The following is a 23,158-nucleotide window of genomic DNA, read 5'->3' on the forward strand; positions in this document are numbered from 1 at the left end:
GAAGACAGACACACCTGAGAATGGGATTTCTCCTTTACTACCGGGGTGGGGAGAGATCAGGCCCCGCACCTCCCCTCCCTGTACCCTCCTCACGCCATCCAACGGGGTCCACCCTATCCCGTCTCCCCCCCACGCCGCGTGGTGCCGGCTCGTCGGCCGGCTCAGACCCGCTGGGCACTGAGGAGGGGACTGCTCTCGCCGCTGGTCCCCGTGGGCTGCAGGGCTCGGGGCAGGAAGAGCCACAGGGCGGTGTGCTCGGACAGTCGGGCTCGCGGGGGTCCCAGGCCTCGCTTCACCCGCCTGCCGGGAGTTGGGGACGGGATGTGGTGGGCTTGGGCTGTCCCAGATCCCCGTGCGCGGGAGGGGCTCGGGCCCACAGACCTCTCCCCTCCCTGAGCACCGGGGCCCGGCCCTCCCCCTGCCCAAGTCTCAGCCTTCTCTTCTCCAGGGACGGTGCCCCACCCGCTGCCCCCCCACCCGCTGCCCACTCCAGGGGTCTCCCTTCTGCCCAGGCCGGGAACTAGCGCCGAGGGATGGACGGGGGCTCTCACCTGTACACGGCGGCCCCGAGGACGACAGCCAGCACAGCCATCGTGGCGCCCAGCAACAGTGGGGCCCAGCCAGGGCCCGGCGCTCCACCTGTGGGCACAGAAGGGCCACTGGGGCATCCTCCCTTCTCCCCACCTCGCCTGCCGCCCCCGCCTGGGAGAGGCACCCAAGCGGGCACCTACCGCGATCACCCACCTGGCAGCAGGAGCCGGGTGCTGGCCACCGCCAGGCTGTGGGCATCCGCCAGGGACACGTTGAGGCAGTAGAGGCCGGCGCCCGCCAGCGCCTGGTGCAGCACCAGCTGGCAGTCCGGGCTGGGCAGGGCGGGCTGGCAGAGCCGCCGTGAGGGTGGCTGGCACCCTGGCGATGAGACCTCCAGGCAGATCTCCTCGGGCAGCCTGGGGGGATGGAGGTGGCAGGAGAGGCCCAGTGAGGGCGGGGTGGAGTGGGGGGAGCAAGGCAGGGCAGGGCCACAAGCGTCAATAATAATAATCATTATGGTACTTGTTAATCGCTTACTATGTGGCAAGCACTGTTCTAAGCACTGGGGTAGATACAAGTTAATCAGGTTGGACACAGTCCCTGTCCCACATGGGGCTCACAGTCTTAATCTCCATTTTACAACTGAGGTGATTGAGGCCCAGAGAAATGAAGTGACTTGTCCAAGGTCCCACAGCAGATATGTGGCGGAGCCTGGATTAGAACCCAGTCCTTCTGACTTCCAGGCCCATGCTCTATCCGCTAAACCACGCTGCCTGCCCATGCCCCTTCTGCCCCTCGCCCTACTCACCCCCCCTGGCAGGACACGGTCAGGTCCACTGTGTCCCCGTCGCCTGCAGGCACGGCCTGGAGGATCTCCGCGCTCTCGATGCCCTCTGGAGGGGAAGGGGCAAGGCCAAGAAGGGCCCGGAATTCAGACCCGTCTCTCCAACCCCTCCCGCCAGCTCAGCCACCTTCCCACCTGCTCTGCCCCTCCACTCCAGGGTGGGCACAGGCCCTCCCCAGGGCTGGGCCCCGCCCCCGCCCACTGCCAGGACTCACGGATAATGTCCAGCGAGAGGGCGAAGGAGCCGTAGAGGTACAGGACACAGTCCAGGGGGGCCTGGCGTCGCACCAGGGCCAGGGCTGCGGGCACGGGACCCGAGGGGAGGGCACTCGGAGCCGTTACTGGGGAGAGGGGAGGCATGAGACGATGGGGGGCAGGCAGGGGCCGGAAAGCCGGGAACAGGGGCTGGACCAGAGCCAGGGGAAGGCCGGGGACCATTTTGGCTGAAAGAACCCGGGGCTGAGGTAATATCAGGCCGGGGACCTCCAGCTGTGGGTTCGCTCACGCCTGCCCTAGACCCGCAGCACCCCAGAGCTAGAGGGGCTGGTGGCCGGGGGCCGGGACCAGCTCCAGGTACCTGCAGCTTCAGAGACGTTGGCGCCCTCGGGTCCCGGGGTGGCAGGGAGCGGGACCGTCGTGGGCACTGCGGGGGCCTCGGGGCCAAGGCTGGGCACCATGGTCCCCCTGGACGTGGTCACCATCTGAGGCACAGCGGATCCGCTGCTGGATCCTAGCCCAGGGACGGGAGGGGAGAGAATGGGGAGGTGGAAATAATAACAATAATAATAATGATAGTGGTATTTCTTAAGCACTTACTATGTGCCAGGCACCGTACTAAGCGCTGGGGTAGATAAAAGTAATTGGGTTGGACCCGTCCCTGTCCCTCATGTGGCTCACCGTCTTAATCCCTATTTTACGTAGGAGTGAAGTGACTGGCCCCAGGTCACACGGCAGACAAGTGGCAGAGCCGTCATTAGAACCCAGGTCCTTCTGACTCCCGGGCCCGGGATCCCTCCATTAACCCGCGCCGCTTCTGGACGTCAGGGAGGCGGCCCCAGCCCTGCTCCAGCCTCTGAACCCTGCTCACCTGGGGTCTCCCCGGTGGGACTGGCTGGGCTGGTGACCGGGACGGCCATGGCGGTAGGCTCCCCCGCCGTGGTGGCCGCCGGGTCTGCGGTCAGTGTCCCTCCAGCGCCGGTAGCCACGGGCTCTGCAGTTGGTGCCCCCCCCCGAGGTGCTGGCTGCAGGCTCCGAGGTCAGCAGCCCCCTGGCTGTGGTGTCTGCCGGACCCGCGGTCAGCGTCCCTCCGGCCGTGGTACCCGCAGGCTCCCCGGTTGGCCCACCTCTGGCTGTCGTGCCCGCGGGCTCTGCAGTCAGCAAGCTTCCCGCTGTGGTGCCCGCGGGCTCTGCGGTCAGCAAGCTTCCGGCTGTAGTGTCCACCGGCTCTGCAGTGGGCACACTCCCCGCCACAGTGCCCGCGGGCTCTGCGGTTAGCACGTTCCCCACCGTGGTGCCCTCGGGCTCTGCAGTTGGCACGCTCCCCGCCTCAGTACCCGTGGGCTCTGCGGTTGGCACGCTCCCAGCCGTGGTGCCCACGGGCTCCGCGGTGGGCACACTCCCGGCCGTGCTGCCCGCGGGCTCGGCCGTGGTGTCTGGGAGTTTGGTGCCGGGATGGGCCGTGGTACCGCAGGCCTGCAGCGGGACGGCAGCCTGCAGCACCACCTGGGCGGTGACGGAACCGGGCGCCAGATACGTGTGGGTGACCGCGGGGAGGCGGGAGATCAGGGTGCCGCTGCCGTCCCCGAAGTCCCAGGTGTAGGCCAGGTCGGCCCCGGTCAGGTAGCCGCTGGGATCATGGAGTCGGAGGGCAAAGGTCAGAGGTCGGTTGCGCAGGAAGGGTCCGCTGCTCCCGGTCACGTCCTGCAGCTGGGACACGGCCACGGAGAAGGGCACCTGGTCTGGGGAGAGGGGTGACCAAGAGCGTGGGGGGGGGGGGAACCTTTGCCCCACGACCCCCCCAAACTAGCCACACCTCTGCCTGAAGAAGTAGGGGGAGAGGAGACCAGGCCAAGATGCAATCCCGCTTTGATTTCTCCAGGGCTTGACTGATTCAATCAATCAATCGATTGTATTTATTGGGTGCTTACTGTGTGCAGGGCGTTGCACTACGCATTTGAGAGAGAGTGGGGAGGTGTGAATGGGGGATTGGAGGAGTGGGGAGGGTGAGGCGGCGGAAGCTCACCTCCTCCAAGAGGCTTTCCCAGACTGAACTCCCCCCTTTTTCCCTCTGCTCCCTCTACCCCCCCTTCACCTCTCCGCAGCTAAACCCTTGTCAGCTGTGTGACTGTGGGCAAGTCACTTAACTTCTCTGGGCCTCAGTTACCTCATCTGTAAAATGGGGATTGAGATTGTGAGCCCCATGTGGGACAACCTGATTCCCCCGAGTCTCCCCCAGCGCTTAGAACAGTGCTCTGCACATAGTAAGCGCTTAACAAATACCAACATTATTAACCCTCTTCTCCCCTCTTTCCCTCTCCTCCTCCCCCTCTCCCGTCCCACCCCCTCAGCACTGTATATATCTTCCGCTCAACTGTATATATCTTCATCACCCTATTTATTTTGTTTAATGAGCTGTACATCACCCTGATTCTATCCATTTGCCATTGTTTTATTGCCATTGTTCGTCTGTCTCCCCCGATTAGACCGTAAGCCCGTCAAAGGGCAGGGACTGTCTCTATCTGTTGCCAATTTGTACATTCCAAGCGCTTAGTCCAGTGCTCTGCACATAGTAAGCGCTCAATAAATACTATTGAATGAATGAATGAAAGGGGGAAAGGTCGTGCTCCTCCTCCCTCCACCCCACTCCCCATTATCCTTTTCTCCCCCTCATCCTACTCCTCTCCCTTTCCTCTTTCTCCCCCTCCTCCCCACCCCGCCCTGCCCATTCCCCCCTCTTCCTCCTCCCCACCCTCCCCATTCAACAGAGTTGGTAGGCACATTCCCTGTCCACAAGGAGCTTACACTCTAGAGGGGAAGCCTGCCATGGATAATAATAATGTTGGTATTTGTTAAGCGCTTGCTATGTGCCGAGCTCTGTTCTAAGCGCTGGGATAGATACAAGGTGCTCAGGTTGTCCCCCGGGGGCCTCACAGTCTTAAATCCCCATTTTACAGACGAGGTAACTGAGGCACCGAGAAGCGAAGTGACTTGCCCCAAGTCACCCAGCTGACAGGTGGCACAGCCTGGATTAGAACCCGTGGCCTCTGACTCCTAAGCCCGGGCTCTTGCCACTGAGCCCCCGCTGGCTTCTCTAATTATAATTTTTTTAATTTTTAGAATAAAAGAAAAAAAGATAGAAATAAAGCAATGATGGCTACGGACATAAGGGCTATGGGACTGAGGGAGGGGGGAATAAGGGGCGCAAATCCAAGTGCAAGGGGGACGCGGAAGGGAGAGGAGCTTTTGGTGATTGATTGATTGATTATGGTCAGCCGTCGAGGCTGCCCCCTTCCTTCCCTCGACTCCCTCCCCGCTCCTCCAAATGCCTCGGCCTGTAGAACCCCCCCCCCGCTCCTGAAATGGTACGATCCCGGCCCCGCCCCTTCGGCCAAGCCCCGCCCCTTCCCGCCAAATCCGGCCCCGCCCCCCAGCTAAGCCCCGCCCCCTCACCGGTGAGGACGAAGGCCGATTGGGCGCGGGCGAAGGGCACGAAGGCGTGCGCCCCGCGGTGGTGGTAGACGGTAACGTCCATGGAGTGGGGGCCCGGGGCCGCCCCCGCCGTGCCGATGCTCAGCCCGGACGCCGCGCCCCCCAACACCTGCCAGTAGCGGCCTGCACGGACGGACAGACGGACGGACGGACGGACGGACGGACGGACGGACGGACGGAGGGAGGAGGGAGGGAGAGGCGCGGGCCGGTCACCGGGGCGGTTGGGCGGCCGGGGGTCCCGGGGGTCCCGGGGGGTCCCGGGGGGTCTCGGCTCTCACCCCAGGTCTTCCAGACGTAGACGAAGGCGGCGCGGGTCCGGGGTCCGGCGGGGAAGGGGCTTCCGTCGGGGAAGACGCAGGCGGCGGGGTCCAGGGCGGGCGGGGGGTAGACGGGCCGGCCGGCCCACACCCGGCTTCCTGACGGGCCGCAGGCCGCCCGCCCGCCCGGGGCGAGGCCGGGAGACGCTCAGGCTCCCACCCGGGGCCACCCCCGCTCCTCCCTCCCCCCCTTTCCACCCCACTCTCCCCCTCCCCCCCTTTCCACCCCACCCTCCCCCTCCCCTTTTTCTCCCCCTCATTCCCATCCCCTTCTCCTCGCCCCAGCCTCCCATTCCCCACCAACCCTACCCCCTTTCCTTCCCACCCTCCCCTTCCCATTCCCCCCTCGCCTGCCCATTCCCCCCTCGCCTGCCTCATCTCCATCTCCTTCTCCTCCCCCCATCCTCCCATGCCCCCCGTCTCTTCTTTCATCCCCATCTCTTCCTCACCCCACTCTTCCCATTCCCCCTTTCCTTCCCTTCATTCCCATCTCCTCCTCCCCGTTCTTCCCTCCACCCCACTCCCCCCATTCCTTTTCGCCCCCTCATCCTACTCTTCTCCCTTTCCTCTTTCTCCCCCTCCTCCCTACCCTCCTCTCCTTCCTCCCCACCCCGCCCCGCCCATTCCCCCTCATCCCCGTTTTCGCTTCCCCACCCTGCCTCTCCCCCTCCCCAGTCCTCCGATCCCCCATCCACACCTGCCCCTCCACCATCACTTCCACACCACCCCTCACCAGCTCTCCCGTGCTGAGTTGTAAAGGAGCAAGACCGGGGCCTAATTCTGGTTAAAAGCCCCTGCCTCTCCATCCCCCCGGCCCGCACCTCCCCTACTCCCCGACCCCTTCTAATCCAAATGCTACTGGACCCCCCAGTCGGGAAGGTGAGGGGGGAGCAGAGTCTGAAGGAATAAAGCCTTCTCCTGAACCCATAAGGTGGGTCCATTAGAGCATAAGGAGTTGGCGTGGTTTAGCGGATAGAGCCTGGCCCCTCGAAATGAGAAAGACGTGGGTTCTAATTCCGGCTCCACCACATATCTGCTGTGGGATCTTGGGCAAGCCACTTCTCTGTGCCTCAGTTACCTCATCTATAAAATGGGGATAAGAGTGTGAGCCCCATGTGGGATAGGGACTGTGTCCAACTTGATCAACTTGTATTTACCCCGGTGCTTAGAACAGTGCTTGTTACAGAGTAAGCGCTTAACAAGTACCATAAGTATTATTATTAGCAGGCAGGGACATTGCTTTGCTTGCCTGTCCTTTGCTTCCACTGTACTCTCCCAAGTATTCAACCTGGTGTTCTGCACACAGTAGCTACCCAGTACTGTACTATTCACACAGTCAGCACCCAGTTCAACCATCTACACACAATAGGTGTCCAGTACAGAACTCTGCACACACAGGAGAGGCCCAGTACAGTGCTCTTCATTCTGGTAAAACCACTGATTGCGGACATCAAGATTGGCCTGCTGGAAGGAGCCTGGATCACAGAGTGAAAGGATCTAGGTTCTAATTCCATCAGTGCTACTTGCCTGCTGTGGGTCCTTGAGCAAGTCATTTCACTTCTCTGGACCTCAGTTTCTTCATCTATAATATGGGGATTTGGTATCTGTTCTCCCTGAGAAGACCGTGATCCCCCTGGGGGGGGGGCAGGAAACAGTGCTTGGCACATAGTAAGCGCTTAACGAATACCAACATTATTATTATCTGACCTGACTTATATATGCCCCAGTGTTTAGAACGGTGCTTTACACAGAGTAAGTGCTTGACAAATACCGTTATTATTAATATTCAAAAAATGGGAATTCAATTCCTGTCCTCCCTCCTACTTAAACTGTGACTCTCGTGTGGGACGGCATTTAGTACAGGGCTTTGGCACGGAGTCGGCTTTTAATGAATACCACAGTTATGAAAGTTATCATTATTGTGGTTATTACTGCCCAACACAGGGAGGATGGGGTCAGGGAAGAAGGGCCCCGGCTCAGGCAGAGGAGCCTGGCGGGAGTTTCTGGGCCCAAGAAGGGGGGACACATCTGGCCCCGGGGGGCATGGGGTGACTCACCATTGATGGTGGCGTTCCGGACCCAGATCACCTGCCCGTCGGGCAGGGCCTCCTGGCCCTGGGGGAACCGCAGAGTGATGGAGAAAGAGGCTCGAGCACCCCTTAAGGTGGGGCCGTCGTTGCTGACCTCCACGGTCACCCGGCCACCTGGGGTCAGGGCAGGGGCTGCTCAGCCAGGGTCCCCGGCCCCTGCCCGGCCCCCCGCCCCCGCCCCTCTACCCACCTTGCCAGCGGTCAGCTCCCCAGTCTCCGTCCTCTGCCCGCTTTGGGTACAGATGTCGATTCCAGACACCGAGGTCCTTCTCGCCCTCTGGCCCGGCCCAGCTTCTCCCTGGCCCGGCCCAGCTCCCGGTCCCTGTAGGAGCCCACCGCTGGAACCTCAAGAACGAGACGCCCGGCCCCCAGCCGCGTTCCGGGGGCCGAGTGCTGACGGGGACGGGCAGGGTCCGAAATGGGGACCCGGGCCGGGGGCAGGGGCTTCTGGGAGATGAGAGGTTGCAGGATGCAGAGGAGGGGAAACACTGGGGGGGAAGAGAAGGGCCGATGTGGGAGGATTGAGGGACTGGGTTGGGGGCCGGGGTTGGCCCAGCGATGGTGAATTGGGCTGGGGATTGGTGGGATGGGGGGTGGCCGGGGGAGGCGTGTGGAGGGAGTGTAGGAAACTGTTGGGAGGTTGTGGGGGACAGGGGACTGAGTGGGACTTGGAGTGAGAGAAGCCCTGGGAATCATTCCCTAAAGGTCTCCTCTCTGGATGGTTGGGGGGGGGGGGTGCTTGGAGGCAGGGGAGGGCCAGGATGACCCTGCCCTATCTCCCTCTTCTCCTCTCCTCCAGCCCTGGGCAGCGCTCCCAACCCATCCCATCCACCCCCTCCCCCCGTCCCCCGGTCACGCGGTCCCAATCCCAGGCCGAGCCCATTCATGTGATGCTCAGCTGAGACCCCCGAGCGAGGCATGTGCCTCCATGGGGGCGCCTTGGCCCCCTCGGTCCCACCACCCTCCCCCACCGCCTTGGGGACTCTTTCCTCCCCAGGGCCGAGGGTCAGCCCCTTCCACCTTGCCGCCGAGGTCTCAGCAGGGATGGACCATCCAGCTCCCCGCTGACCCCTGCTTTGAGGCAAACCAGAGCCCAGAATGGACAAGGGCCTCTGGGTGAGAAAACTGAGACTGGGGGTACCCACAATTTCATCCCTTTGAGTGAAATGGCGACGGAGGGTACCCCACAACCTAGCCCCTCGGTGAGCCTGGAGATGGAAGTTTCCAGCCCGGGGCTACCGGGGCCCAGGAGATCTCCCCTCCCCTCCTGGCAGGCACTCACCGTCCACGGCCACCACGGTCATCAGCGCGCAGGCCACTGCCGCCCCCCACCCTGTCCAGCACAACGCCATCCTGACCGTCCACCCGTCCTCCGGCCTGAGGCACGGGCACCCAGGCCCCAGCCCTGGCTCCTATAAGGGGCCTAATTAGGCTAGCCCCTCCCCTCCGGCCGCCGGGGCCATTGGTGACTTCAGATCCAGCCAGGGATGGGGGTGGGAGGACAGGGGAGGGGGATGACCCTGCCCTCGGGTCTGCTGGGCTGGTCAGCGGTGGCCACAAGGCGCGTGATCACAAGGCGCCTCTTCTCTCCCTTCGGTGACCACGGGGGTGGCCCCGGCCCCCCAGCTGGACCTCGGAACACCACCGAGCCCCAGGGGCCTGGCCTACATTCGGGTTTAGACGTCTGACGTCTAGACAGCCACTGGGGTGGAGCTTGAGAGTCTGAGAACCTTTTTCTTCCAGCCTGAGACTCGGAGACACAGAAACCCGCTCAATAAAGCAGAGACTCCGGATTATTGTCAGTGATGAGGATATTGATTAAGTGCTTCTTAATTGCCGAGCGCCGAGTTAAGCCTTGGGGCAGATACAAGACCGTCAGGTCATATCCGGTCCCTGTCCCGTACTTGGCTCACAGTCTTAAGAGGGAAGAACAACAGAAATTATGCCATCTTGGCCATCTCCATTATACGGACGAGGAAACTGAGGCCCAGAGGAGTTAAATCAATTTACTTTTCCTCATCTCCCACTCCTTGTCTGCATCACCCTGACTTGCTTTCCTTCGCTCTTCCCCTCCTCACAGCCCCACAGCACTTCTGTACGTATCTGTCATTTTATTTGTGTTGATGTCTGTCTCCCCACTCTAGATTGTAAGCTTGTTGTGGGCAGGGTATGCCACCGTTATTGTTATATTGTACTTTTCCAAACACTTAGAACAGTGCTCTGTATACGGTAAGCGCTCAATAAATGCGATTGAGTGAATGAATTAATGGCGTTTACTGAACGTGTACTCTGTGCAGAGCACTGTACTAAGCAGTTGGGAGAATACAATATAACAAAGTTGGGAAATATGTTCCCCGCCCCAAAAGAGGTTACAGAGTCTAAAGGCCTCCTTTCACTTCCCGCGCCCTGACTTCCGCAGGGATAAGGTGGGCTCAATTCTTGGGGGTGAAGGTATAGACTGGCATTCCCTGCTCTGTCTACTCACTACGAAGCTGCTCCAACCCCACCCTCTCACATCCTCCTACCCAAAGACTGATGTACTAAACCCCAAAGCAGCGCAGAGGGATTGCTCTCATACTATCCCGACTGGATTACTGTGTCAGCCTCCTCTTGGATCTCCCTTCCTCCTGTCTCTCCCCACTCCTGTTTATTTTTCATTCCACTGCCTGGATCATCTTCCTACAGAAACGCTCTGGGCATGTCACTTCCCTCCTCCAAAACCTCCAGTGGTTGCCCATCAACCTCTGCATGAAACAAAAACTCCTTACTCTTGGCTTCCAAGCTTTCCATCCCCTTGCCCCCTCCTACCTCATCTCCCTTCTCTCTCCTGCCCACCCTGCACGCTCCGCTCCTCTGCCACTCACCTCCTCATGGTCCCCCGTTCACGCCTGTCCCGCCGTTGACCCCTGGCCCACGTCCCGCCACTGTCCTGGAACGCCCTCCCTCCTCACCTCCGCCAAACTAACTCTCTTCCCCTCTTCAAAGTTCTCCTGAGAGCTCACCTCCTCCAGGAGGCCTTCCCAGACGGAGCCCCCCCCCCCCTTCTCTCTGTTTCCTCTCTGCCCCACTCCCCTCCGTAAAGTACTGTACTAACGGCCGGGAGAGTACAATACAACAGCAGACAGACAAGTTCCTGCCCAAAGCGAGCTCACAGTCTAGACATTAATTCACATAAACAAATACATAACAGATCTTTGCAGACCTATCATCTCAGATATGTACATATATTTCTATTTGCAGATATATCTCAGCCTCCTGGGGTTCAAGGTGGGCACAGAGACCCTTGTGCAGAGCCAGAGAGAAGCAGTGTGGCTTAGGGGCAAGAGCCCTGGCTTGGGAGTCAGAGGCCTTGGGTTCTAATCCCGGCTCCGCCACTTGTCTGCCGTGTGACCTCGGGCGAGCCAGTTCACTTCTCTGTGCCACACTCATCTCATCCGTAAAAGGGGCATTACGACTGTGAGCCCCACGTGGGAGAATTATTGCCATTGTTCTTGTCCGTCTGTTTCCCCCGATTAGACTGTAAGCCCGTCAAAGGGCAGGGACTGGAATGTATTTGTCTATTCCAAGCGCTTAGTACAGTGCTCTGCACATAGTAAGTGCTCCATAAATACTATTGAATGAATGAGAATCTGATGACCTCCCTAGCGCTCAGAACAGCGCTTGGCACAGAGCAAGCGCTTAACACATACCCTCATGATTACCGCCTGCTGGGTGACCTCGGGCGAGCCACTTCCCTTCTCTGTGGCTCCGTCATCACATCTGGAAAATGGGGATGAAGAAGGTGATGACCTCGCCTCTCCCCCGGAAACCTGGATCATCATCGGCCCAGGGCTCCGCACAGAGTGAGCGCCCCATCGCTCCGGGGGCATGAATGAGTGCGGGCGGGGCCCGCTCCGCTTCTCCCTGGCGGGGGGGCCGGCCCGGGCCGGGGTCACGGAGGGGTCGCCAGGGTGGGGAGGGGGTCTCCCGCGGGGCCGGCGGGGGCCGCGAGGGGGCGCGCGCGCGCGGAGGGGGCGGGGCGAAGGAGGAGAGGAGACGAGGCCACGCCCCCGGCGGCAGAGGCGACCAATGGGAGGCCGGGGGGGCGGGGCTCCCCGAAGGCGGGAAGCGGGGGCGGGGCCTCGCTCGGCCGGCGCGCGGACGGGCTGGGCCGGGTCGGGTCGGGCCGGGCCGGGCCGGGTTGGGCCGGGCGGTGGGGGGAGGGGCGGGCCGGGCGGCGGCGGCGGCGGCGGCGGCGGCGGCGGCAACATTGTTGCAACTTGGAGAAAGTGAGCCGAGGGGCCCCCGGCCGGAGCGGCGGCCCTCGGTGCGGGGCGGCCCCCGGAGCCCTCCCTCCCCCCCCCGCCCCCCGGCCCCATGGAGAACTTCCAGAAGGTGGAGAAGATCGGGGAGGGCACCTACGGGGTCGTCTACAAGGCCAAGAACAAGCTGACGGGGGAGGTGGTGGCGCTGAAGAAGATCCGGCTGGACACGTCAGTCGGTCCCTTGGGGCGCCCCCTCCCCTCCCCTCCCCTCCCCTCCCCTCCCCTCCCCTCCCCTCCCCTCCCCCTCGGGGGGTGGGGGAGGGGACCCCCGGGGGACGGACGGTTACCGGCGCCAACGGTCCCGCCCCCAGAATGACGGTCGAGCCGGTCCCGGGAGTCCCGGGGAAAAGGGGGGAGGGGAGGAGGGGGGGCTGGGGGAGGCCCGGGGGTCCTGAACCCCTTCCCCCCTCCCCTTGCAGCGAGACCGAGGGGGTCCCCAGCACTGCCATCCGAGAGATCTCCCTGCTCAAGGAGCTCAGTCACCCCAACATCGTCAAGTAAGCAAAGGGAGGGAGGGAGGGAGGGAGGGGCGGCGGGGTGTCGTCGTCCCCCCCCCCCCCAACTGCCCATCCATCAGTCCTCCCGGGTGCGGAGCACTGCACTGAGCGCTGGGGAGAGCCCGGGAGAAGAGAGTGGGTAGACGCCTTCGCCGCCCACGAGGAGCTTCTTCCTCTCGTGTCCCTCCTTTTCGGTCTCTTTTGAGGCCGGGCCTCCCCCGCCTGCCTCCCCCAGCCCCGGGCGGGAGGTGGGGGGGCTCCACTGAGGGTCACTTCTGGGGCCCCTTCTGGGTTCCGTCTACACCCACTCCCTCCCACTCGTGCGCTCCCCCAGCCTCGACTCCCTGCGGATAATAATAATGCGGGCATTAAGCGCGTACTATGTGCCAAGCACTGTTCTGAGCGCTGCCCCATCGCCTTGTATCTCTCCCCCGGCGCTTAGAACAGTGCTTGGCATGTAGTAAGCATTTAACAAATATCCTCATTATCATTATTATTATTACAAGGTCATCAGGTCAGCCCACGTAGGGCTCACGCGCTTGATCCCCATTTCCCAGATGAGGTGACCGAGGCACAGAGAAGCGAAGCGACTCGCCCGAGGTCACACAGCTCACACGGCGGAGCCGGGATTAGAACCCGTGACCTCTGAGCCCCCAGCACGGGGCTCTTTGCACTGAGCCACGCTGCTTCTAAGCAGATTGCGGATGATTCCCCAGTCTCCCTCTCCATCCAGGCCCGACGTTCATTCAATTCATTCGATAGTATTTATTGAGCGCTTACTAGGTGCAGAGCACTGTACTAAGGGACGTCCCTCCCTCTGTCCAGCCTCGCATCCCCTCCCGCCTTCAGGACTTCTGACTTGGCTGTCCTCCCGTCACCTCAAACTCAACTTGTCCAAAACACAGCTCCCTCTCTTTCCACCCGAACCTGTGTCCCCCACCACGACTTTCCCGTCACTGTAGATGGCACCACCATCCTTCCCGTCTCACAAGCCTGTGATCTTGGCTTTATCGGTGATGCGTCTCGGTCCTTCAACCCACATATTCAATGCGTCACCAGATCCCATCCGTCCCACCGTCGCGACATCGCTAAAAGCTGCCCTTCGCCTCATAATACTACTAATGATGACATTTGTTAAGCATTTTCTATGTGCCAAGCACTGTTCTAAATGCTAGGGAAGATACAGGGTGATCAGCTTGTCCCACATGGGGCTCACGGTCTTTATCCCCATTTTACAGATGAGGTCACTGAGGGACGGAGAAGTGAAGTGACTTGCCCAAAGTCACACAGCTGACAAGTGGCTGAGCCGGGATTTGAACCCATGACTTTGGACTCCCAAAGGCTCTGTCTGCTGAGCCACGCTTCTTCTCACGCGGAGTGCTTAGAACACAAGCCTGGGAATCAGAAGGTCATGAGGTCTCATCCCGGCCTCAACACTTGCCTGCTGTGTGGCCTTGGGCAAACCATTTCACTTCTCTGTGCTTCAGTTACCTCCTCTGTAAAATGGGGATGAGGGCTATGAGCTCTATGCGGGTCAGGGACCGTGGCCTACCCGATTTGCTTGGATCCACCCCAGCATTTAGTACAATGCCTAGCACGTAATAAGCGCTTAACAAACGCCGTTACTATTATTATTTTTATTATCCAAACTGTTACCACATTGATACAGTCACTCATCCTGTCCCACCCGGATTACTGCATCAGCCTCCTTGCTGCCCTCCCAGCCTCCTGTCTCACTCCATTCCAGGCCATACTTCACTCTGCTGCCCGGTTCATTTTTCTACAAAAACGTTCAGGATGTGACACCCCACTCCTCAGAAAACTCCAGTGGTTGGCCCATCCACCTCCGCATCCAACAAAAACTCCTCACCATGCTCTCCATCACTTCTCTCCCCTCCTACCTCACCTCCCTTCTCTCCTTCTACAACCCAGGCTGCGCACTTCACCCCTCTAGTGCTAATCTTCTCACTATGTCTCCATCTCGCCTGTCTCGCCGCCGACCTCTAGCCCACGTCCTGCTCTGGCCTGGAACGCCCTCCCTCCTCAAATCTGATGGACAGTGACTCTCCCCCCACCTTCAAAGCCTTACTGAAGGCCCATCTCCTCCGAGAGGCCTTCCCAGACTAAGCTCCGCTTCTCATTTCCCGCTCCCTTCTGCGTCACCCTGACTTCCTCCCTTTGCTTTCCTCCCCCCCACCCCCGCCAGCCTCACACCACTTATGTCCTTATCTGTAATGGTATTTATTTGTACTGATGTCTTTCTCCACCTCCCCAAGACTGGAAACTCGTTTTTGGCAGGGAATGACACTGTTTACTGTTGTATCTTACTGTCCCAAGTGCTTAGTAGTGCTCTGCACACAGTAAGTGCTCAATAAATACTATTTTCTGAATAGAGGGGGCGGGTGCAGGTGGTAGTCCCCGCCTCAGCATGGCCCCCCTCCCATCCGTCCCTCCCACACACCCCTGCCGCCCTCCCCCTTTCCCCGCCCCCGCAGGTTGCTGGACGTCATCCACACGGAAAACAAGCTCTACCTGGTTTTCGAGTTCTTACACCAGGACCTGAAGAAGTTCATGGATGCGTCCACGCTGACCGGCATCCCCCTGCCTCTCATCAAGGTAGACCCCCCAGTACCCTCGAGTACAGAGCTCTGCACGTCGTAAGCGCCCAATAAATAACAGTGATCGATCGATTATTGGAGACTCTCCCTCCCCTTCAGTCAATCAGTCAATCAGTCGGAAAACAGCATGGCGTAGCAGAAAGAGCCCGGGCCTGGGAATCCGAGGATCTGGGTTCTAATTCTGGCTCAGCTGCATGTCTGCTGGGTGACCTTGGGCAAGTCGCTTCGTTTCTCTGGGCCTCAGTTACCTCATCAGTGAAATGGGGATGAAGACTGTGAGCCCCACGTGGGACATACACTGTATCTGACCTGATTAGCTTGTATCTGCTCCTGCACCTAGTAAGGACCCTGGCATATAGTAAAAACTTAACTAATATTGTTGAAAAGAAATCGATTGTATTTCTCGAGCACTTAGTGTAAGAGTCGCTTACCCCCAGGCCTTCTGTAAACTAACATCTTGGAAGGGGTGGAGGGAGGGGGCTGGCAGTTGGGATCATTGAAGCGCCTTGGCCCCCTACACCCCCCGCCCCCCGGGGTCTGGATGATCGGTGCCCCTTCGCCCCCAACCCCACGGCCTCCCCCTCCTGTCTCTCCACCCAGAGCTACCTGTTCCAGCTCCTGCAGGGCCTGGCCTTCTGCCATTCCCACCGCGTCCTGCACCGGGACCTGAAGCCCCAGAACCTGCTCATCAACGCCGAGGGTGCCATCAAGCTGGCCGACTTTGGGCTGGCCCGGGCTTTCGGGGTGCCCGTGCGCACCTACACCCACGAGGTAGGAGGTCCCCCCTCCCCCCCGAGCCCCGCGGGGACGGACACCAGGCGGAACCAGCCTCAAACAGCTTCCCGAGGGCCCGATCTGTCTTGCCCCCTACCTCTCGCCCGCATCCTGCCTCTGACCTGGACCGCCCTCCCTCTTTATATCTGACGGACAGTGACTCTCCCCCCACTTCAAAGTCTTATCAAAGCCCATTTCCTCCAAGAGGCCTTCCCTGACTGAGCCCTCCTTTCCTCTTCTCCCACTCCCGTCTGCGACTGCCTGACTTGCCCCCTCTATGCAGCCCCCTGCTTCCGTCCCCACTGCACTTGTGTCCATATCTGCAGATTATCTGTTTCTGTCTGTCTCCCCCTCAAGACTGTAAGCTCGCCATGGGCAGGGAACGTGTCTGTTATATTGTTGTACCGAGCCCTCCCAAATGCCTAGTATGGGGCTCTGCATACAGTGAGTGCTCAATAAATACGATTGATCGATCACTAGAAGAGCGGGATCCTCAGTCGTCCCCCTCCTCCCACCTTGGCTCCTTCAGTCAGTGATATTTGCTGAGCGTTTCCTGGGTGCAGAGCACCATACTAAGCGCTTGGAAGATTATGGCACAACGGAACCGGTAGACAATTTCCCTGTCCACAAGGAGCTTATCAGTCTAGAAAGGGGAGACAGATACTAAAATAAAGGAGGGATTTGGGCCAGGAGGTGAGGGTGGGGTGAATATCAAGGGGTTGAAGGGTACAGATCCACATGCAAAGGCGACGCGGAAGGGAGAGAGAGTAGGGGAGTTGAGGGCCTAGTCGGGGAAGGCCTCTGGGAGGAGATGTGACTTTTAGGAAGGTTGAAAAGGGAGATTTGGTGGTCCGTTGGGTATGAAGGGGGAGACAGTCCCGGGCCAGAGGGAGGAGGCGGGCAAGGGGTACCTACAGTTCATAGGCTGGGCTTAGAGGAGCAAAGTGTGCGGGCCGGGATGGTAATAGGAGATCACTGAGGTAAGGAAAGGGGGGGAGCTGATTGAGAACATTCAAATCGCCATTGAGGAGTTTCTAACCCTGGAGGTGTTCGAAGAGGGGAGACGCGGACGGAACGTTTTTGTAGAAGAATGATCTAAGTGAAGGATGGACTGGAGTGGGGACAGACAGGAGCCAGGGAGGTCAGCGAGGAGGCTGATGCAGTAGTCTAGGTAATCAGTATTGATTGAGCACCTTCTGTGTGCAAAGCGCCGGGTTTAGCATTTGGGAGAGCAGTCATTCAGTCATATTTAGTAAGCGCTCAATAAATACTATTGAATGAATGAATGAATGAATGTTTATTTAGCGCTTACTGTGTTCAGAGGCCCTGAACTAAAGAGCCTGGAAAGTAAAATACAGCAATAGAGACATTCCGTGCCTACAACAGGATCACAGTCTGGGGGAGGGGCCACAGACATAATGATAATGATGGCATTGGTTAAGCGCTTACTATGTGCCAAACACTGTTCTAAGCGCTGGGGCAGATACAAGGTAGGTTGTTCCACGTGAGGCTCACAGTCTTCATCCCCATTTTATAGATGAGGTAACTGAGGCCCAGAGAAGTTAAGCAACCGGCCCAGAGTCACACAGCTGATAAGTGGCGCAGCCAGGATTAGAATCCACGACCTCTGACTCCCAAGCCCCGGCTCTTTCCACTAGGCCACACTGCTGCTCATCAAAACAAGTAAACAGGCATCAATATAAATAAATAGAATTATAGAAGTGTACATATCTACGTAAGTGCCGGGGGGTCGGGAGGGGGGGGCAGAGCAAAGGAAGGGAGTCGTGGTGACGCCGAAGGGAGGGGAAGCTGAGGAGAAGCGGGGCTTGGTCTGGGAAGGCCTCTTGGAGGAGGTGTTTCAGTAGGACTTTGAAAAGGGGATGAGTGATTGTGGGATCAGAGGAGAGAGGGCATTCCAGGCCAGAGGCAGTCCGGGCCCGGGGTCGGCGACGGGAAAGGTGAGATGGAAGCCCATTGAGAAGGTTAACACCAGAGGAGCAGAGTGTGCGGGCCAGGGTGTATAACTGAAGCCAAAGATAACAGACACCCTGGCCTCAAGGTGCTTTACCCCCTACTGGGGGAAACAGTCCCAAAAATGTTTATAGAAATCAGTTAATGCTGTGTTTATTGAGCACTTACTGTGTGCAGAGCCCTGAGGAGCAGCGTGTCCTAGTGGAAAGAGCACCGGCCTGGGAGTCGGCAGACCACCGGCCTGGGAGTCGGCGGACCTGGGTTTTAATCCCGGCTCTGCCGTGTAACGGCTGATTGACCATGGGCAGAGAAGCAGCGTGTCCTAGTGGATAGAGCACGGACCTGGGAATCAGAAGGCCCTGGGTTCTAATTCTGGCCCTGCCACTTGTCTGCTGTGTGACCATGGGCAAGTCGCTTCACTTCTCTGGGCCTCAGTGACCTCATCTGTAAAATGGGGATTGAGACCGGGAGCCCCACGTGGGACAGGGACCGTGCCCAACCTGATTTGCTTGTATCTATCCCGGCGCTTCGTAGAGTGCCTGGTACATAGGTGCTTAATAAATACCATTATTATTATTATTTCACTTTTCTGGGCCTCAGTTCCCTCCTCTGCAAAATGAGGATCCATTACCTGCTCTACCCCAGTGCTTAGTACCCCACTGCTTGGCACCTAGTAAGCGCTTACCAAATACCACAGGTATCATTCCTAAATGGGAGAGGGAATGAAGAGACGAAGATGTGGAGTGTTTACATCGTGGATTACGGATTCGCCACAAGTTAAACCCTGGCTAGACAGAAAGTCCGGAGGTCAGATACAGTCCCGGTCCCCTTCAGGCCTCACGGTGTAGGTGATCCTCATTTTACAGAGGAGGAAACTGAGGCCCGAAGAGGTTAAGTGGCTTAGCCAAGCTGCTGGGTGTCAGTCAATCATCTGTGCACACAGTAAGCGCTCAATAAATTCGATTGAATGAATTTATTGAGCGCTTACAGTGTGCAGAGCATTGAATTAAGCGCTTGGGAGGGTCCAACACAGTATTACAGGTACGGTCCCTGCCCACAACGAGCTTACGTTCTGGAGCTTACATCTCCCGTGCTCTCTCCACTGGGCCGCTCAGAGTAAGTGGTTAAGGAGCAGCAGCAAGTTTACACTGACCTGGGCCGGTGGTGGGTATCTGGGGCTGAGGTGCAGAGGAGGAGGAGGAAGAGGAGGAGGCCTTCTGGAGGAAGGGGAGAGGAGGGAGAGGAGTCCTCTCTTCTGGGACCACTTGAGATCAAGGACGTTGAAGGTGGAGACAGACTGACCCAGCCAAGTCAGTCTGCCCCGAGTATAGGTGTGCCGATAGACACAGAAACACAGACGCACGTATACAACCCACACCCACACCCCCCCGCTCCCCCCCCCCAACTCAGGGACGCATTGTGGCTTGGTGGAAAGAACCCAGGCCTGGGAGTCAGAAGACCCGGGTTCAAATCCCAGCTCCACCATTTGCAGTGTAACCTGGGGCAAGTCACTTGACTTGGCTGCGCTTCAGTTTCCTCATCTGCAAAATGGAAATTAAATCATACTCACTCTACTCAGACCGTGAGGCCCACGTGGACAGGGATTGTGTCCAACCCCTTTAGATTGTCAACTCGGTTGTGGGCAGGGAATATGTTTGTTTATTGTATTCTCCCAGGCACTTAGTACAGTACTCTGCACACAGTAAGTGCTTAATAAATACAATTGAATGAATGAGTGACTATCCCTATCGACCCCAGAGCTTAGTGTGGTGCTTGGCACATAGCGCTTAACAGATACTGTTATTATTCTTATACTCACGTACACTTCCGTGTCTGTCTTCCCTATTAGGTGGAAGCTCCTTTTGGGTAGGGAGTGTGATTCATGCTTTCTTCGTTCTTTCCCAAACACTCAGCCCAGCGCAGTTCATCCAATCAATCCATCAGTCAGTGGTGTTCATTGAGCACTTACTGCGAGAGTGCACTGTACTAACCGCTTGGAGGAGTACAGTGTAATAAAAGGGATAGACACGTCCTTTGCCCACAGTGAGCTTTCAGTTTTGATGTACGCTCACTACCATCTCTTTTCCTCTTTGACAAACCCTGTCACTCACACCCCCTGCCCTCCCTCACAGCGGCTGCCAGTCTGACACTGGGGGCTGCTCTGCCCGGACTGGAAAGATGGGCGTGGCCCGAATTCAGAAGGACCCAAGTTCTAATTCCGGCTCCACCGCGTGTCTGCTGTGTGACCTTGAGCAATTCACTTGAGTTCTCTGGACCTCGGTTCCTCATCTGTAAAATGGGGGGCGGAGGGAGACCGTGAGCCCCATGCGGAACATAGACTGTGTCCAACCCGATCACCTCGTGTCTACACCAGCGACTAGTATGGCACCTGGCACGTAGCAAACGCTTAATAAATAGCATAAGAAATAGAAAAAAGAAGGGGTGCCTGGGTTGCCGACGGGTCCGGACCCCCCGCAGGTGGTGACGCTGTGGTACCGGGCTCCGGAGATCCTCCTGGGCTGTAAATACTACTCCACCGCCGTGGACATCTGGAGCCTGGGCTGTATCTTCGCGGAGATGGTAGGCTCCTTCGCTGGGCGGGCAGGAGAGGAGGTGGCTGCTCGATGCCCGCGTCCCGTGAGCTGCTTGGGAAACTCCCCCTCCCCTCCTGCCCCCCCATCCTGCGGCAGCCCCAGGGGCCCTGGCAGGGACCCATACAGGGGTCTCATTGTCACCGTCTCAAGGGGTGGGACTCCTCCACCCCCTCCCCGGATGGGCGGGCTGCGTCATGGGGGCCGGGGAGGCCCCACTGACCTTTCACCACGGGACCACTGGGAGCCGGCGGGAGGGGAGAGGGGCCTGACTTCAGCCCGCCGTCCATCCGTCCCCAGGTGACCCGGCGAGCGCTGTTCCCCGGGGACTCGGAGATCGACCAGCTGTTCCGGATATTCCGGACGCTGGGCACCCCCGACGAGGCGGTCTGGCCCGGCGTCACCTCCATGCCCGACTACAAGCCCAGCTTCCCCAAGTGGGCACGCCAGGACTTCGGCAAGGTGGTGCCCCCTCTGGACCAGGCCGGCCGGGACCTCCTGGCGGTGAGCACCGGCCCGCGGCCCCACGGGACTGGCGGGCGAGCCGAGGGCGGGAGGAGGAGGAGGAGGAGCAGGAGCCCCTCACCCAACGGCCCGGGCCTCTCCCCTGGCATCTCCCCTCCCACTTCTCTGGGCCTCAGTTACCTCAACTGTAAAATGGGGGTTGACTAAGAGCCCCTTGTAGGACAGGGATTGTGTCCAACCTGATTAATTTGAATCTACCCCAGTGATAAGAACAGTGCTTGGTACATAGTGAGCACTTAACAAGTACCGCTCTTGCTACTGTTGTTATAATTTCTCTCCCCCTCTATCCCTCAGCAAATGCTCTACTACGACCCCAACAAGCGGATCTCGGCCAAGGCCGCCCTGACGCACTCCTTCTTCCAGGACGTCTCCAAGCCCGTCCCCCACCTGCGTCTCTGAGCCCCTCCCCGGGGGCCGGGCCCCGCCTCTCTGTGCCCCCTCACCCCCGCTTCCCTGCAGCCCCCGACCCCCGGGCTGCTGGTGCCTTTTCCAGGCCGGCCTCTCTGTCCTCCCCCAGCCCCCTCCCCAGCCCCAGCCCCAGCCCCAGCTCGGGGAGGACTGGGCTGCAGTTGCTTTCCCCAGGCCGGACCGTCCATCTTGCCTTGTCGGCCCCGTCGGCCCCCTTGGTGTCGCAGGGCCGGGTCGTGTCCCCCCACCCGCGGCCTGGCCGGCCCCCATTCCCGCCGCTGGGGACGGCGGAGTGGAGGGCAGGGGGAGGGGAAGGAAGTCCAAATCTCAGTGCACTTAGCGCCCCCCGCTCCCCACCCCCACATGGGTCAGGCCTCTGGAAAACAGGCCTCCCAGAGGCTTCCTGACCCCTTTTAAGGTTTCAAGTGTTTTAAAAAGAACAGAGCCATCTCCCCCCTAAAGTCCCCATCTCCCCCGGGGCCGGTCGGGCCGGGGGCCGGGGGCTCACTGGACGGGGGCCCCAACCTTGAATTCAAGGAGCACAACCGGAGGCGGGAAGGAGGGGCCCGAATCCCTGTCCCGGGGCCAACCCCTCCCACTCCCAAATCACCCCAACCTCGGGAGGCCGGGGCAGGGATTCTGTCCCTAGTGAGAACGGGCTCCTTTCTGTACTCCCCGCCGCTGCCCAGAAGCCCCCAGAACCCCAACACGAGGCCTGGGAGGCCGGGAAACTGACAGGGCTTGGGCGGGGGGAAGGGAAAAGGGGGAACGACGGCGGTCTCGTAACCGTCCAGAGCGTAGCAGGGGCAGAGCTGAGGCCAAAGGGGTTTTTTGGGAAGACTGGGGAGGGAAAAGATGTTTTTTCTCTGAGCAGAAGGATTAGCAATACTATTTATATTTCAGGTTGGATGTGCACCTTGGGGTTTTGTAAGGGAAAATGTTTAAAAAAGAATATTTGTGCCTTCCTGTGCCCCCATCCCCCCACCCCACCCCTGTTCCGTCTTGTGTGGTAATTTAGTTTGTAATTTCATTAAAAAAAGAGTTCCTAGTTTTACAGCCCGGGCAGGCTGCTTCTTTGGGAGATGGTGGTGGGAGGGAGCGACCAGGGAGGGCAGGGAGGATGTGGGTTCTAATCCCAGCTCTGTCACGTGTCTGCTCTATGTCCTTGGGCAAGTCACTTCACTTCCTCTGTGCCTCAGTTACCTCATCTGTAAAACGGAGATAAAGACTGTGTGCCCCATGTGGGACAGGGACTGCGTCCAACCTGTTCACCTTGCACCTTGGGGAGCAGCGTGGCTCAGTGGAGGGAGCCTGGGCTTCGGAGTCAGAGGTCATGAGTTCGACTCCCGGCTCTGCCACTTGTCAGCTGTGTGACTGGGCAAGACACTTCTCTGTGCCTCAGTTACCTCATCTGTAAAATGGGGATTAACTGTGAGCCTCACGTGGGACAACCTGATTACCCTGTATCTACCCCAGCACTTAGAACATTGCTCTGCACATAGTAAGCGCTTAACAAATACCAACATTATTATTATTATTATCTACCCCAGCGCTTAGAACAGTCCTTGGCACATAGTGAGCGCTTAACAAATACCTCAGGTCTTATTATAGATTATAAATGCCCTGAGGACCCTGATCCTGCCTGCTCTTCCGTTTCTTTTTTAACTAGTATTTGTTAAATACTGTGTGTCAAACACCGTTCTAAGCACTGGGGTAGGTACAAGTTAGTTAATTAGGTTGGACACCGTCCCTATCCCACATGGGGCTCACAGTCTAAGTAGGAAGGGGAACAGGTATTTAATCCCAGTCAGTCGGTCGATCGTATTTATTGAGCGTTTACTCTGTGCAGAGCACTGTACAAAGCGCTTGGGAGAGTAGAATCCCAAAGTAAACAGAAATATTCCTGGTCATGATGAGCTCATAGTCTAGAGATGAGCTCACAGTCAATCATATTTATTAAGCGCTTACTGTGTGCAGAGC

General features: G+C 58.9%; 2 protein-coding genes across 2 annotated transcripts; one reads left to right on the forward strand and one right to left on the reverse strand.

The window, feature by feature from the left end:
- Nucleotides 1-48: 48 nt before the first annotated feature.
- PMEL (premelanosome protein) lies at nucleotides 49-8,842 on the reverse strand. The gene is made up of 13 exons (XM_039913400.1): nucleotides 8,773-8,842; nucleotides 8,516-8,561; nucleotides 7,681-7,937; nucleotides 7,458-7,604; nucleotides 5,362-5,499; nucleotides 5,045-5,206; nucleotides 2,695-3,333; nucleotides 2,484-2,486; nucleotides 1,591-1,674; nucleotides 1,340-1,424; nucleotides 741-947; nucleotides 552-659; nucleotides 49-300 (listed from the first exon to the last, which is right to left on the reverse strand). Exons 1-13 carry the CDS (start codon nucleotides 8,840-8,842, stop codon nucleotides 162-164), a joined length of 2,085 nt encoding a protein of 694 aa, XP_039769334.1. The 3' UTR covers nucleotides 49-161.
- Nucleotides 8,843-11,802: 2,960 nt separating this feature from the next.
- Nucleotides 11,803-22,237, forward strand: CDK2 (cyclin dependent kinase 2). The gene is made up of 7 exons (XM_029072682.2): nucleotides 11,803-11,962; nucleotides 12,214-12,291; nucleotides 14,787-14,907; nucleotides 15,510-15,680; nucleotides 20,133-20,234; nucleotides 20,546-20,749; nucleotides 21,065-22,237. The coding sequence occupies exons 1-7, from the start codon at nucleotides 11,847-11,849 to the stop codon at nucleotides 21,167-21,169; spliced, it is 897 nt and encodes a 298-aa protein (XP_028928515.1). The 5' UTR covers nucleotides 11,803-11,846; the 3' UTR covers nucleotides 21,170-22,237.
- The last annotated feature ends 921 nt before the right edge of the window (nucleotides 22,238-23,158 follow it).

The sequence above is a fragment of the Ornithorhynchus anatinus genome, chromosome 10, assembly GCF_004115215.2.
Source record: "Ornithorhynchus anatinus isolate Pmale09 chromosome 10, mOrnAna1.pri.v4, whole genome shotgun sequence".
Taxonomy (NCBI): Eukaryota; Metazoa; Chordata; class Mammalia; order Monotremata; family Ornithorhynchidae; genus Ornithorhynchus; species Ornithorhynchus anatinus.

What these genes read in the sequence shown, in the direction of transcription:
- PMEL (XM_039913400.1), bottom strand. Translation starts at nt 8,842, where the DNA reads ATGGCGTTGTGCTGGACAGGGTGGGGGGCGGCAGTGGCCTGCGCGCTG. An exon ending in GACCGTGGTGGCCGTGGACG is followed by an intron (nt 8,562 to 8,772) that starts GTGAGTGCCTGC and finishes GCCTCAAAGCAG; the next exon opens with GGGTCAGCGGGGAGCTGGAT. An exon ending in ATCGGCCTTCGTCCTCACCG is followed by an intron (nt 3,334 to 5,044) that starts GTGAGGGGGCGG and finishes CCCTCTCCCCAG; the next exon opens with ACCAGGTGCCCTTCTCCGTG.
- CDK2 (XM_029072682.2), top strand. Translation starts at nt 11,847, where the DNA reads ATGGAGAACTTCCAGAAGGTGGAGAAGATCGGGGAGGGCACCTACGGG. An exon ending in AGTCACCCCAACATCGTCAA is followed by an intron (nt 12,292 to 14,786) that starts GTAAGCAAAGGG and finishes CCGCCCCCGCAG; the next exon opens with GTTGCTGGACGTCATCCACA. An exon ending in CCGGCCGGGACCTCCTGGCG is followed by an intron (nt 20,750 to 21,064) that starts GTGAGCACCGGC and finishes TCTATCCCTCAG; the next exon opens with CAAATGCTCTACTACGACCC.